The sequence below is a fragment of the Mesoplodon mirus genome, assembly GCF_964341445.2.
Source record: "Mesoplodon mirus genome assembly, chromosome: 5".
Taxonomy (NCBI): Eukaryota; Metazoa; Chordata; class Mammalia; order Artiodactyla; family Ziphiidae; genus Mesoplodon; species Mesoplodon mirus.
This window is the reverse complement of record NC_138980.1, coordinates 92,591,479-92,606,061: the sequence shown is the minus strand read 5'-3', so window position 1 is coordinate 92,606,061 and position 14,583 is coordinate 92,591,479. Positions and strand designations below refer to the sequence as shown.

General features: G+C 47.1%; 1 protein-coding gene across 2 annotated transcripts in view; it reads left to right on the top strand.

Annotated features, from left to right (window-relative positions):
* Positions 1-14,583, top strand: part of MCC (MCC regulator of WNT signaling pathway) — a 283,142-nt gene that overhangs the window by 235,515 nt on the left and 33,044 nt on the right. For both annotated transcript variants that reach the window (XM_082621909.1, XM_082621908.1), the window contains 2 exons: positions 2,348-2,451; positions 5,889-6,072. In XM_082621909.1, coding sequence (XP_082478035.1) covers positions 2,348-2,451; positions 5,889-6,072 — 288 coding nt within the window. The remainder of the gene's footprint in view (positions 1-2,347; positions 2,452-5,888; positions 6,073-14,583) is intronic.

Sequence of the window (14,583 nt, the reverse complement as noted above, 5' to 3'; positions counted from 1 at the left end):
ACATGTTCAAGTCTTGTTCTTTCTAATCTTTTTTCCCAGTCTTTATTCATATTCATATATATTTTACATTGTTGTAAATTTGGTGCACTCTCTTCCTTCAGTTTGTTAGAGTTTTGTAATGTTGCTTAAAAGTCTCCATTTATTTTGACTGGCTGTATCCCCTACCTCAAGTTCATATGGTGTTATTACTCATTTCTCTAAAAGACATGTACACTTTTGCAGACTCTTGATATTGAAAATAATTCTATGGTGAATAATTTAATACAAAAGCCTTCATTCTTGTGAGTATTTTCCTCAAGATAAAACCCCTGAAGCAGGAATTATAGGTCAAAGGGTATGAATATTTTCATGGCTCTTCAGGCGTGCTGCCAGTTTTTTCCCATGAAAACAAACCAGTTGAAATGAATATGATTCATTCATTGATGAGCAAGTGGTATATGAATGTACCACTTTTTTTTTCAGCCTCATCAGCTTTGGAATTTATCTATTTTTAAATTACTGCTTGGTAAAAGCTACAAAACTATGCTTTACTGTTTTCATAGATTTATTAGTGTCACCACTTGGGCATATTTACCGAAGTCCCAGAGTAGCGATTGTATCTTACTCTTGGCATCCTTTACAAAATTCAGTATTGTTTTAAGAAACATTGCTTCTTCAAAAAACAATATCAAACCTAAATATAGGAGACCAAAGCAAGAAAGCAATCCTACTAGTTGACAGACACAGCAAAGCAAACAGATAATCGTCTGTGACAACTCTTGAAACAGGCCGTTGTGCACCAGCAGTCTGCCTTTCATCCGTACAGAAGAAACAATGTCCCAGCATCTCTAACTTGAAAGACCAACTGCCCTTGAGAGGAGGAGCTGCCAGTACCCAGAGGCAGTCATTGGACCCTTTTCCTTATCTCTTAGTAAAAGACCTTGAAAGTAAAGACAATAAAAAACAGACTGTTGACTAATAAGTGTTGTGTAAAGCAACATTTCCCCTGCTCAGCTTGGAGAAGCTAATCAGTTCTTTGCTTGGGGGGTGGGAATTTCACTACTGCAGGCATCTAGCCAGGATGACTGAGGCATTAGGCACACACTCCATCCAGTTCAGATGTGGGTCCATGTGGGGTCACAGGCAGCAGTGACTTTCAAGAGGTCGCTCTTTGATCCTCTACCTGGTGTACCCAAAGAGAGACTAATTTTCTTCCTCTTAGAAACCCATTCTCAAACTCTTGTCAGAGGTGTTGTGAGTGTTTCATGAAACAGTTGTACAAACATCTAATAGAACTTTCTGTGATGATGGAACTGTTCTCTGTGCTATCCAATATGGTAACTGCTAGCCACACATGGCTGTTAAACATATGAAATGTGGCTATTGCAACAGAGGAACTGAATTTTTCATTTTATTTACCTTAAATTCTTTTTAATTTAAATATCCACATGTGGCTAGTGGCCATTCTATTGAATAGGCGGGTCTGGGTCAAAATAGTCCCCTTTCTAGGGTGCTCTATGAGTTACCTATTATTGTATGACTATTTATTACATCACAGTTTCTAGGATCAGGAATCTGGGAATGATTTGTCTAGGTAGTTCTGGCTCAGGGTCTGTTATGAGGTTCTGGTCAAGCTCTCAGCCAGAGCTGCATCAGCTGAAACCTTAGCTGGGGCTGGCAGATCTGCTTCAAAGAAGCTTTGGGTAGAGTCCTCAGTCCTTCACTGGCTGTTGGCTAGGCGCCTTAGTTCCTAACCACGTGGGCCTCTCCATAGGGCTGCTCAAGAGTCTTCAAGGCACGGCAGCTGGCCTCCTCTAAAGAGGATGATCCAAGAGGGAAAGTGAAGGGAGGAGAGAGAGAGACCAAGATGGAAATCACCATGTTTTTTAATAACCTAATCTCGGACATGACATCCCATGACTTCTGCCTTATTCACTTAGTCACACAGACCAACCCTGCAACAACGTGGAAGGGGATCATGCAAAGGGTGTGGATAGCAGTGTGTAGAGATCAGGGCGAATGGAGAGCATCTCGGAGGCTGGCCGTCAGAAACGTATTACCTTTCCCTTTGAGCTGATCATCAAAGGGCCAACAGACTTGCCTCCCTCATCGTTATTGCTTCTCTTGTATTTTTCTAGATCCTAGTTTAAAGCTTAAAAAAAAAAAAAACAGGGACAGGGGAGGGGGGCCACATAACAGAGCAAGACCCTGGCTCTGGCCAGGAGTATCCCTGGGTATTTCCTTGCTGACATGGACGGCGAGGCTGAGAGCCAGGTTCTGAGCTGCTTCTCACCCTGGGCACAGCGCTGCATTGGAGAGGCTTGCCATCCTCTGCCCGAGTTGAGGATGCCGTGTGCTTCTGTTTCAGTGAGCAGTGCATCGAAGCCTATGAACTCCTCCTGGCGCTGGCTGAGAGCGAGCAGAGCCTCATCCTGGGGCAGTTCCGCGCGGCTGGTGTGGGGTCGTCTCCTGGTAAGTGTGGCCGGAGTCCCTCCGTCCCCTTCCTCCTCATCCCCCGCCTCTCTTGCTCTCCTGCCCCCATCTCGGCTGTTGGCATTGGCACGCCTCCCGACAACATGAAATTCCCTTGTCAAGTGTGTTTTTCATTTTTTCCTCATGACTGAGTGAGTAAATTGTTTATGTTGAATGCAGCAAGAACTGGAGTGGAAACAGCCTTACAGACAAGTTAAAACAAACAAACCCCCTCAGGAAACATACTCTCCCCGGCTGGCAGTAGAACCAGATGGAGTGGGAGGCCCAGGTTCACGATGAAAGGGACCAGCTTTCCCACAGCCTCTCTCTGATGCTGGTTGTTGAGGGTCCCTTTGCCGCCCACAAGGCCTTTGCCTCTTGTGGCTGCTTTTGTTGGCTGTGCTTTTTCTCCAGGTTTGTTCCTTTGAGTAGGTTGGAAGCGTGGGTTCCCCGTACCTGGTCTCCACATGTCGTGGGAATGCAGAGGAACGTTTCATACCTTGCTCTTGTCAGCCTCACCGAATGCCAGCCCCGGGAGCCCCGACCTGCCCCTGCGGGGAAGTAGAGGTGTTGCCAGCCCACCTCGAAGCCCTGCCCCTCCCTCACCCCAGGGGTCATGCGTCCTATTGGCGTGATTCCTCCCTCCAGATCCACACCGCTTCCCACTGCTGACCCTCACTGTTGAGTAACTAGAAGGGCTGTGAACTGAAAAAGACACGAGTGTGGCATCCTAGTTACCATCGTTTGCCAAAACTTCACCAGTGACTGTGGCTCTGGGCCTTGAGATAACAAGAGGACAGTGGCAGTGGAAATAGTGTTTGGGAGGAAAGAAAGCTCCAGGGACAGAGGTTGCCATCTCTGATGCTGAGGCCTGCAAACTCCCTCAGCCTACACCTGATAACAGCAGTTTCTCCCGAGAAGGCATGGCAGGTAAACGAAAAACTGACCAGACCACTCCAGAGTCAAAGGTGGGCGGTGTGGGCAGGCTGGGGACCAGGCCACCTGTCATGGACTGGCTTTTCCTTGCGGGCTGTGAGCCCACGTTAGAGCTAGTCCTTCCAGGAGTCACCTTGCAGAGAAGGTCGCCGTCGGGGGACCTCCAGAATGCATCCCTGTCCTCCTCGCCAGCTCCTTGCTCCCTGCCTGGGCTCTAGCTTTTGCACTGAACACTCACCTATTTTTCCTCCTTCAGTTTTGACATGGACAGGAATCTGAAGCAAGTCTGAAGGGAATGAAGTATCCTGGGTATTAATTTCCTGCTTCATATCCAAGTCACCCAGCGAGGAAGCAGGCCTCCATTGGTATGGGTGACCATCCTCCACCCCCCTCTCTGGGATTTCTGGGTTGTTGTTGTTGTTTTTTAATAGGATTAACATCCCAGCCCAGAAGTAGAAACTCTGCCAGCATTTCCATTAGGAACCTCATTTTTCAGGGTCTTTTAACCAAACTATAAAACTTTATTCCTCCTCTTAAACAGATTCTAAAATGATCTTGGCCTACTGTCAGGTTTTTTTTTTTTTAATGTAAGTATTAAGGAAAATGATCAATTAAAGGAAAAAAATCAATCATCTTATTTCCAGTTTGTATCAGAGGAATGTCTAAAACTGTTCCATCCTTGAAAGGTACCTTTTATGAGGCTTGTACCTACGCAGCGCAGTTACTTGGTAGGAGCTGAAAGGACTTAAATAAATCTGCATTTTAAATATTTAAAATCAATAATAAAAGGCCTAGTATTAACATAATCCTGGGTAGCTCATGGGTCTGTTTATAAAATGGGGCAGTCAGTAATACGCCTCTTCAGAATTCAGAGAGCAGTCAGTTGGTGCGACATATGTAAAATATCTTATTTGTGGAAGGAGAAAAAAGCATGAAAGTTGTCAGAGAAGTGGCCAGAGGGAGGTCCAGGGAATCTTAGCCTGCGGGACATGCACACCCACGTTTCCTCCCCCTCCTCTGTAAAGCAGAGCGTTGACTGACTTTTTAGCAGCTCCCTAAGACAGGAATAAAGACACAGACCTACTAGAGAATGGACTTGAGGATATGGGGAGGGGGAAGGGTAAGCTGTGACAAAGCGAGAGAGTGTCATGGACATATATACACTACCAAACGTAAAATAGATAGCTAGTGGGAAGCAGCCGCATAGCACAGGGAGATCGGCTCAGTGCTTTGTTACCACCTAGAGGGGTGGGATAGGGAGGGTGGGAGAGAGATGCAAGAGGGAAGAGATATGGGCACATATGTGTATGTATAACTGATTCACTTTGTTATAGAGCAGAAACTAACACCATTGTAAAGCAATTATACTCCAATAAAGATGTAAAAAAAAAAATAATCTCTTCCATTCTGCTGACAATGGCTGCTGACCTGTCAGCCTGCCCTAACGTGCCATGTAGTTGCACAGGGAAGCAAGTACTAGTTGTAACATTTACCCACAGTGTCAGTTATTGTGGGTTTTTTCTTTGTTTCTTGTTGACTGCACAGGCGTTCATTCTAGATGATTTAGACCAGTGCTTTTCAAACTGTGCCTGGGAAGCTGGAGGAGTTTCTCTGGGCCTCAGTGGTGGGCGTGGAGGGTGGAGAAGCTGAGTATATGCCCCCCACCCCTGCCCACTTCAACCAGTTCCACATTTGCCAGTTCTGTATCTTAGGCTTTGGCATAAGATTTCATATATACATACTTAGAAGATCATGGGTCTGGGCTGCAGAGGTAACAAACCAATGACTTATTTAGCCGGCATGGTTTTTGAAAACATAACAAGAAAGTGACTGTCTTGGGCAGGGAATTCCCTGTCTGGCTCTGTGGTGGTGGCCACGACCCTGACTTCTTGCTCCAGCCCAGTTTCCTGGTCTCTGGAGGCAGGGGAGCTCGCCCCTGGCCATGACCTAGCTCAGAGAGAAGGGTCAAGGATAGCGTCCATAGAGAACAGTCAGAGCCAGTCTCAAGGTCTCGTTTTAACCATTAGTTTTGTGTCTCGTGCCTACACGAAACTCTCAGCAAAGCTGCAGACTTGTGGAGAGATCGCAAGGTTTGGCCTCAGTTTCTCCCTGGCCTCATTCACAGGGAAGTACCAACCAGCGCAGGGGAGAAGGGCCACGCAGGAGACTTGGGGCTGGACGTGGGGAGCAGCCAGGAGCCTGGGGAATTAGAAAATCATAGCAGGTTAGAGCTGGAAACAGACCACAGAGCTCCTACTGGCCAGCCCCTCATATGTCGGGGAGGACCGTGGAGGCCCGTGGAGGCCAGAGCAGAGAAGATGCCTTCCTCAGTGTAGTTTCTCAGTGAAGAGCCAGGCCCGGGACGCACATCTCTTCACTGGCATCCACCACTGGACTCCTTTCTACTGCGCCACCTCCACCCCGAGCAACTGGCTTCTGATTATCCAGACTCACTCCTCTAGACCAGCGCTGATTAACCCATTGGCTTCTCTGCCATGCAGGAGACCCATCAGGGGATGAAAACATCACTCAGATGCTCAAGCGAGCTCACGACTGCCGGAAGACAGCCGAGAACGCCGCCAAGGCCCTGCTCATGAAGCTGGACGGCAGCTGCGGGGGAGCCTTTGCTGTGGCCGGCTGCAGTGTTCAGCCTTGGGAGAGCCTGTCTTCTAACAGCCACACCAGGTAATTCTCGGCCTTTCTGCCGCGAGCTGGATGCGTGCCCACGGGTAGTCCGCTCACTAGGCTTGACGTGCAGTGACCCGGCTCTTAAGGACCGTGAGGCTTGCGGGAGGGCAGAATTCTACCCCCCACCCCCACCCCAGCTTTCAGCCTGCTCCCGGGAATCAGAATGGGAGAGCTGGAAAGCGCCTTCTCACTTCACTAGTGTGGGAACTGCCGCCCAGAGAGAAGGGGTGATTTGCTCAGGGAGGTGGAACCCAAACCTACCTTTCTGTCCGGTACACTTGCCCCTTTTGGTTCTACCCTCCATTTCGTTATAGTCCTTGATTTTCAAGAAGTATTGGGGGCGGTGAAGAAGGCCCATGTGCTGCAAATGGTCCTTAAGCACCCAAGACCCAGACCGCATCCTATTTCCAGGCTCCATTCTCTCCCTTCCTCTTGTGCCTCTGTCCTTTGTAAGCCCCTCTCAGGCAACAGACTCCCCTTCTCCCACCTCTTTGCCGTGTAGAGTGATGCATAATCATAGCGTGTGCTTAGCAGACACTTAGTCATGAACCTGGGTTCAAGATCAGTATCTGTGGATCTAGAAAACTGAAGTGGGTACTTGAAAAAGATGGGGAGGAAAGCAGTGAACACCTTGCTAAGCATAATTGGCGGAAGCCATTGGATTCTATTGGATGTGGGTGGAGGGTCAGAATGAAACTTTTTCTAATGACCTTCTCATTTCTTGCCACCAAAACTCCTAAAAACATGAATGCCTTCCCTTTTTCCTTCTTTCTGTAAAATTATAGTTGATTTACAATGTTTTGTTAGTTGCTGGTGTACAGCACAGTGATTCATATAGATATATAGATATATGGATATATATATATGGATATATGGATACATATATATGGATATATATATATATATGGATATATGGATACATATATATGGATATATATATGGATATTTGTTTTTCAGATTCTTTTCCATTATGGTTTATTACAAGATACTGAATATAGTTCCCTGTGCTATAAAGGAGGACCTTGTCATTTATCTATTTTATTTATTTTTTTTTTTTTTATTTTTTATTTTTTTTTGCGGTACGCGGGCCTCTCACTGTTGTGGCCTCTCCCGCTGCGGAGCACAGGCTCCGGACACGCAGGCTCAGCGGCCATGGCTTACGGTCCCAGCCGCTCCGCGGCATGTGGGATCTTCCCGGACCGGGGCACGAACCCGCGTCCCCTGCATCGGCAGGCGGACTCTCAACCACTGTGCCACCAGGGAAGCCCCCTATCTATTTTATATATAGTAGTTTGTATATGCTAATCCCAAACTCCTAACTTATCCCAGCCCACCCCCTTTCCCCTTTGATAAGCATAAGTTTGTTTTCTATGTCTATGAGTCTATTTCTGTTTCATAAATAAATTCATTTGTATCATATTTTAGATTCCACATATTAGTGATATCATATATTTGTCTTTCTCTGTCTGACTTCACTTAGTGTGAGAATCTCTAGGTCCATCCCTGTTGCTACAAATAGAATGCCTTCCCTTTATATCCCAGTTCTGTCTAGAAAGTACTTTTTAGAGATTGTCATGTGGTAACCAAATCACAAAAGACAGGAAGGGTAACTTACCCCATTTGTACAGGTGAGAAAACCTAGGCTCAGAGGTGAGAGAGTGACTTGCCTAAATAAGGTCACGTGGCTGATAGATAAGAGGGAAATCAGAACCCGAGCCCAGGACTTTGGCACCAAGCATATTATTCTTTTCACTAGGCCAGGTTGGATCTCATGATTTAAAAAAAAAAAAAAAAAGTGTCTGCTTGAAGGTCAAGTGACCAAAGCCACATAAGGGTGGATTCAATCTTAAGAGCAAAAGGAGAGATACTGATGTTCTTTCGGTACCTGAGAGAAACTTAATGGTCCCATCTGTCTTTCCCTCTGGTAGGACCCAGCCATCTGCCTAAGTGCAGATTTAACTGTCCTGGACCTGGTGCCTCAGGAAAGGGGACATTCCCAGTAATGTACCTGGCCAGGTGCCCACAAACACAAGGGACTTATTTCCTCTGGACTGCAGCAACAATTGTCTTATTTGGGGAAGCACAGATTATCATTTATTTTTTTCTTAAAACCAGATTCTTCTGTTTAAACACAGAAAGCAGATGCTCTTCTTAATGACTTTTCCCAATGTGTATAATTTCTACCTTCATTTAGCATAAAAATGTAGTTCTCATGTTGTCAGTGATACTGTTCTGTTGCATTAGTGAACACAAGAATTGGGTTGACAGGAATTGTGTACCATTTCAGTGGCTTATAAGGGGTGTGTTACAGATCTTTTGCTCATCCCTCCCCACCTGCAAAATAATTTTGTTGTTTTAATCTAAATCAGAGACAAATTTAGAACCAGTCAGGAGTGTGAATGTTTTCTCACCAGCTATTCAGTGGAGACCCTGATTGTGAATATTTCTTAGAAATATTTTAATGTATGGATGAGCCTTGGTTTTTGAGACAGCCTTCTTAGAGAAGCTTAATTTTAGGTAATGTACTTCTGTAGGTTGACATAAACTCAGAACATAGTTTCAGTTTGCAGGGATGACCTCACTGAAGAAAGGCTCTTGAACTAGATTCAGTCTTCAGTGGATCTTTGCATCAAAGTACAGAGACCTTTAGCTCAGATTTTACTCAGTTCTCCTTAAAAATTCCCTTTCACACTCCCACCCAAATCAGAGCAGCTCAGAGAGGGGGTTACAGGCATTCATGTGGCAACACACATTCTTGGGACCTGATACAGCCAGACTGCTTATGTTCAGTGTGGCTCAGAAAAAAAAGTCCCAGACCACCAGATGCTTTCATAATTATAATAATTAATTTTGTTTGTAAATCTTGCCATTCCACTCAGCCATTCCCACATGTCAAGATTATGGAAGAAAGAAAGACAAGAGGCTTTCTGAGTTGGAGCTTTATGTGGCTCCATCACTCGCCTCCCCTCCTCCCACTGTAGCCAGCTGGCAGAATTCTAATCAGAGAGTCAGCCAGCTGTTCCTCCAGGTCTCAGGAAGGGAATGCTGAGTACCAGGCCTCCAGACGCCTTCCTGGCAGCACAGGGCAGCCCCCGGTAACAGCAAGGTCATGGTTTCAGAAGGGAGCAGCTGAGGGGCAGTTACCAGCAAGGAGAATAGAAATGGTAGGCAGCCCATCAGTTGACTCTGTAGTCGAGCCCAGGGATGCTGCTGTTTCAGTTTTGAAACATTTCATTTTTTGCAAAAATACAGCCATGGCCGCCACATCAGAAAGTGTAATTATCTTAATGGACAGAGTAACTAGGTAATGTGGGTTGCCTGGATAGTTTTATCAATGTATCACAACAGAGAGGCAAATGGACTAAATTGGTGAGAAGTGGGAATAGGAATTCTTAGTCAAGCCCACCCTTTTGGTCAGGCATCACAATTTCAGCTCACTGGGTGGAAGCACAATCATCGATCTAAATCTATGAAAGGACAAGGGGCCAAGATAGAATAAGCCACAGCAAGTCTGTCCTCATGGAGGCTGGAGTCCCTTTTGTCCTGCCATCAGGTGTGGATTGGGTTGAGGCTTGTGAGACTGGTGATTGCAGCCTTGCAGTGAGCTCTGGGAACATCCAGGGAGCCGGGGTCCCACCTGGCTGACCACTCACACTGGGGCGTAATCCCCAAATTGGAATGGAGAGTGGTGGAGCTCCCAGCCCTCACCCTCTAAGTCGGTCTTGATTAAGATGAACTTTCACTGGGACGGAAAGAAAGGCTGAGGACAGTGGAATCACGTCCATTGAAAGGGTAAATGGGATTGAAACAGCCATCCAGTTAGGACTGGCCTGTGCCCCACCACCAGCAAGCTTCCGGGCATGAGAGTCAGACTAGGTCTGCCTGTCGTAATAGGCGTCTTTACTTCCCTCTGAAAAGCAGAGGTGCTTTCCCCATCCAAGTACCAGGAGAGTCCATCCAAAGTCCTTGGGATTAATGCTAGACGTGCTGGTAAGTTCTGAAGCCCAGCTCAGACACAGTCCTGCACATGACAGCATGGTGCTCAGGACTCCTGCAAAAGTGTCCTTGTCACTTATTTAGATTCTATGGGAACTAGAGACCTGAAATGCTTTTGCTTTTCTTTTTTTAAGACCTAACTTGCTGATCTCAAAAGAATTATATGCTCATTGTAAAAATAAACTGAACAGTTAAAATCCAAGCATGAGATAAAATTCTCCATGCCAGGACCCTCCCTGGAAAGGACACTGCACACAGTTTGGAGCATATCCTCACAGATTTAAGTGTCCATTTTTTATGACCTAGACCTTTGGTTGCCAATGACAGAAACATACTCAAATAGCTTAAAAGGGGGTCTTGGTGGAAGGATATCAGGTCTCCCACAGAGGAGCCACGTACCTGGGGAGAGGAGAGCCAGCCACCTGAGCACAGCCGGGCCAGACCACACCTGGCCAGTCCGGACTCCGCACATGGCTTTCACCTCTTCCCTGCTGCAGGCTGCTCCCCAGATGACAGAAAACCAGCACACCACCTGCTTTAGTATACCAGGCTGACTGGTTTCTCTGGTGTCAAGTAAGAAAATCCTGGGAAGGAACATCTTGCCCAGCTGGGCTCAAGTGCCTACCCAGTCATCCGTGGCCATGACAGTTCTTGCAGGAGCCACGTGGGCAGAGAGAATGGGTAGGTCCCAGAAGAAGGCGGAGGGTGTGTCGTCAGCAGACCAACACATGGCATCTTTAAAAATGTGACTCCATCTCATTTTAACCCAGTAAGGATCCTATTTAGGTGGACTCTCTCGAAACTTGCTTTTTCCCCTTAGTATTATATTTTCAGGCATCTTTCCATGTGTGTCGTTCTTTTCAGTAGTGCCCAGTCTTCCATTGGATGGCAGTTCGTCATGTATTTAGACAGCTTCCTCTTGTTTGGATGTTTGTATCCAGTTTTTTACTATTAAAACACTGCTGCAGTCACCATCCTTGTCCTTATACCTACCCACCTCGTGCAGTTTCTGTGGGACCAATTCTGAGAAGCAGAATGTGCTGACTCAAAAATGACTATTGTTTCAAATGTCAAATAGCCCTTCCATACATGATCCAGCCAGTGTGTGAGGACCTCTTCCTCCACACCCTTGCTGAAACTGGGTAGTATACATTTTTTTAATTTGGCCAATCTCTAGGCAAAAAAATGCCCTTAATATTTTACTCTGTACCTCTTAATTATTAATGATGTTGAAAATCATTTACAGTCACCCCTCAGGATCCTTGGGGGATTGGTTCTAGGATTCCTGTGGATACCAAAATCTGAGGATGCTCAAGTCCCTTATATAAAACATTGTAATATTTGCATTAGAACCTATAAACATCCTCTCATATATTTTAAATCATCTGTAGGTTACTTAAAATACCTAATGTAATGTAAATGCTATGTAAATAGTTGTAAATAAAATGTAAATGCTATGTAAATAGTTGCCAGCACATAGCAAATTCAAATTTTGCTCTTTGGAACTTTCTGGATTTTTTTTTTCCCCCAAAGGTTTTCCACCCGCAGTTGGTTGAATCCGCAGATGCAGAATTCTTAGATAGGGAGTGCCAACTGTAAAATGTTTAATGTTTTTAATGTCAGAGAAATTGTTAGCAGCAGTATAGGTGTCAGGTCTAGATGGTGTCTATCTTGGTGTGTTATCAGCAGCCAAGTCAGGAGCAGTTTAATATTTGTTTTAGAGATGCCTGGTTTCCAACCCCATCGTAACGGCACCATATAAAGACCTGCAGGAATAGAATCCGTCCCCTAAATATGTCTCTCATTTTACCTTCCACTGTCAGCTGAGTTTCTGGAACCAGGCAGTTTTTGAGGACTTCAGTTATCTGGCAGAAGATTTCCTCTACCCATGTAGTCATCCCCTGGGTATCCACCGGGGTATTCATTCCAGGACCCACCATGGACTCCCCCGGCCCCCATCATAAACATAGTACTGTATTTATTTTTAAAAACCTACGTATAAGTGACCTGCACACTTCAAGCTCATGGTGTTCAAGAGTCAACTGTATTTTTTTTTTTTTTTTTTTTGCGGTACGCAGGCCTCTCACTGTTGTGGCCTCTCCCGTTGCGGAGCACAGGCTCCGGACGCGCAGGCTCAGCGGCCATGGCTCACGGGCCCAGCCGCTCCGCGGCACGTGGGATCCTCCCGGACCGGGGCACAAACCCGCGTCCCCTGCATCGGCAGGTGGACTCTCAACCAGTGCGCCACCAGGGAAGCCCTCAACTGTATTTTTTTAGATAATTTTTCCTCCCCAAACTGCTCCTTGAGAATTCTGATCATCCTTTGAGAGCATTCAGACCTAAGAGGTTTGGATTGTGTTGAGGACTTTTAGTCCTATGTGACAAAGAATTGTCAGAAAAAAAGAGGTAGGGGGGCATGGGGGGATACCCAGCACAACACTGCAAAATTCAGGCAGTTGACAAGGCCCAAGCTTCTGCTTAGAGGAGTGGGGTCGAATGTCACTGGCCTGACCCCCTCCTTCAAATAAATTTAAAATGCTCAACCAACAGAAGGCCCCCTGATGGCACTTTCCTTCTGAAAATGAGCTCCTCCTTGGTGTAAATGAGATCCTAACTGGGGCCAGGTAAGACACTGATAAAGACTTCAGGAAATATCCACCTCTGTTTTCAAGGCAAAAGAAATATGTTCTTTTCTCTTTCTGCCGAGACAAGATGAGGAAGCTGGAAAAAAAAAGAAAAGGATTTTTCTTCTAAAAGCAGGATGGGGAGTTGTCTTGACGACAGGTCTGGGACATGGTGGAGAGGGACAGAAGAGAGGACATTTGAAATCGATGGCTGCTTAAATAAACTGCTGTATCCGCGTCCCACTGTGAACAGGGCAGGCAGGAGGGTGGGCTGCCCCAGGCTGGCCGGCGTGCGCTCGTGTGCGGTGAGCAAACAGATCAGCTGTCAGCTGGCAACTAATGGACGCAGAGCAGAGCCAGCCGAGGGGAGCTCAAGCAGAGAGCATCATGGTAAGGAGAAACCCACGCAACCTGGCCCAGCTCCTCGAAAAACCAGGGGAGAAGACAAAAATGTGCGGCCCCAGAATCCTGGGACCAGCTGGGGTTTGCTTCCTCTGCAGCCCTCCCCGCAATCCCTCTCACCCTGGAGAGGAGTAACTCGGCCCACTGGGAAAGTGATTTATTCCCCCTTGACAACTGAGCTCACCCGGCATTCCGAGTCGGGAGAGTTAACGGATGACTTAACCCCAGCCCGGCAGCCGGCAGCCGGCCCTCGGGAGACCGACAGCGCCTTTGTCTGCAGGAGGCCGGAGTAAAGGCCGCGGCTTCCCCTCCTCTTACCATTGTCATAATCATATTCCGCGGTAGACCATTAAGAGCACAAAGCAGAATTGTAATTAACCTCGCCTGATCTGTTCCCTGCTGGTGTCCTGGAAGGGAGAGAGGGAAGCTGGAGAGGGGCAGCGGGGCTAGGCGCTTACCTTGAAATTTAACTTTCCCCTGGAAAAGCACTTGACAGCTCTGAGCTTCCCGCAGGGGTAAAATCAGTGGAGGGAGATCTTTTGTCCTTTTTTCTTTTTCTTCCTTTCTTAAAACTATACCCACAGCAGGGATGGTGAAACAAAAACCTTCCTCACCTGGCCTGGGATCGGGCGCCAGGCCCTAGAGGGTTCCAGGACCCCCCAAAGCCTGGCAGCCTCTGCCCGCCCCCACCTCATGTTGGTGTCTCCCAGGCAGTTCTGGGGGTTTGCAAGTCCAGTCAACACTTGCTGCTCTGCTTTCCCCACAGACGGATGGTTTTCTGCAGGACCTGCTAGGTGGCTGACATCCCTGGAGGGAGGCCCTGAGCCTGGTGTTGGGTGTCTCAGGGCCAGTGGCACAGCTGTGCTTCCTCCCCGCCCAGAGCAAGTGCGGTGTGTGGGCTGCCGGCCTCAGGACCCATTGTCTCATTTCCATAGCCTGGTGACATGGGAACTGTTAGTATCCCCACTTTGTCACAGCCCAGAAAGGTTGGGTGATGTACTCTGGGCCATAACGCTAGGCATTGGCAGAGGAAGAATGTTTACTCAGGTCTGCCTGATGTCAGAGACCTCAGAATCACTGGTACCCACCAGGTCAGCCCAAGAGCACGGTGGCTCTCCCTAGAGAATTTGTGATGGGGTGCCGTTACTTTACAGGCTACTTTGCAAGTGCCCAGTTATCCTGTGGGGTGGACCAGTTGTTCTCAAACCAGGCTGTGCCTCAGAATCAGTGGGAGAGTGCATTAAAACAGACGGCTGGTCACCCTCCCACCACCCCTGAGTTCCCGACTCTCTGAGTCTGGGTAGTGGGGCCTGGGAACATGCATTCCTGACAAGTTCCCAGGGGATGCTGCTGTGGTCAGCCCCTTGACTGCTCTTTGACAACCACTGGGGAACACCAGTCCTGCTAAATGGAAAATATGCCAACATATTATCCTTTCAGGGCCTGCAGAATAATTAAAGAACTCTAGCTTCTACTGTCCTTTGAG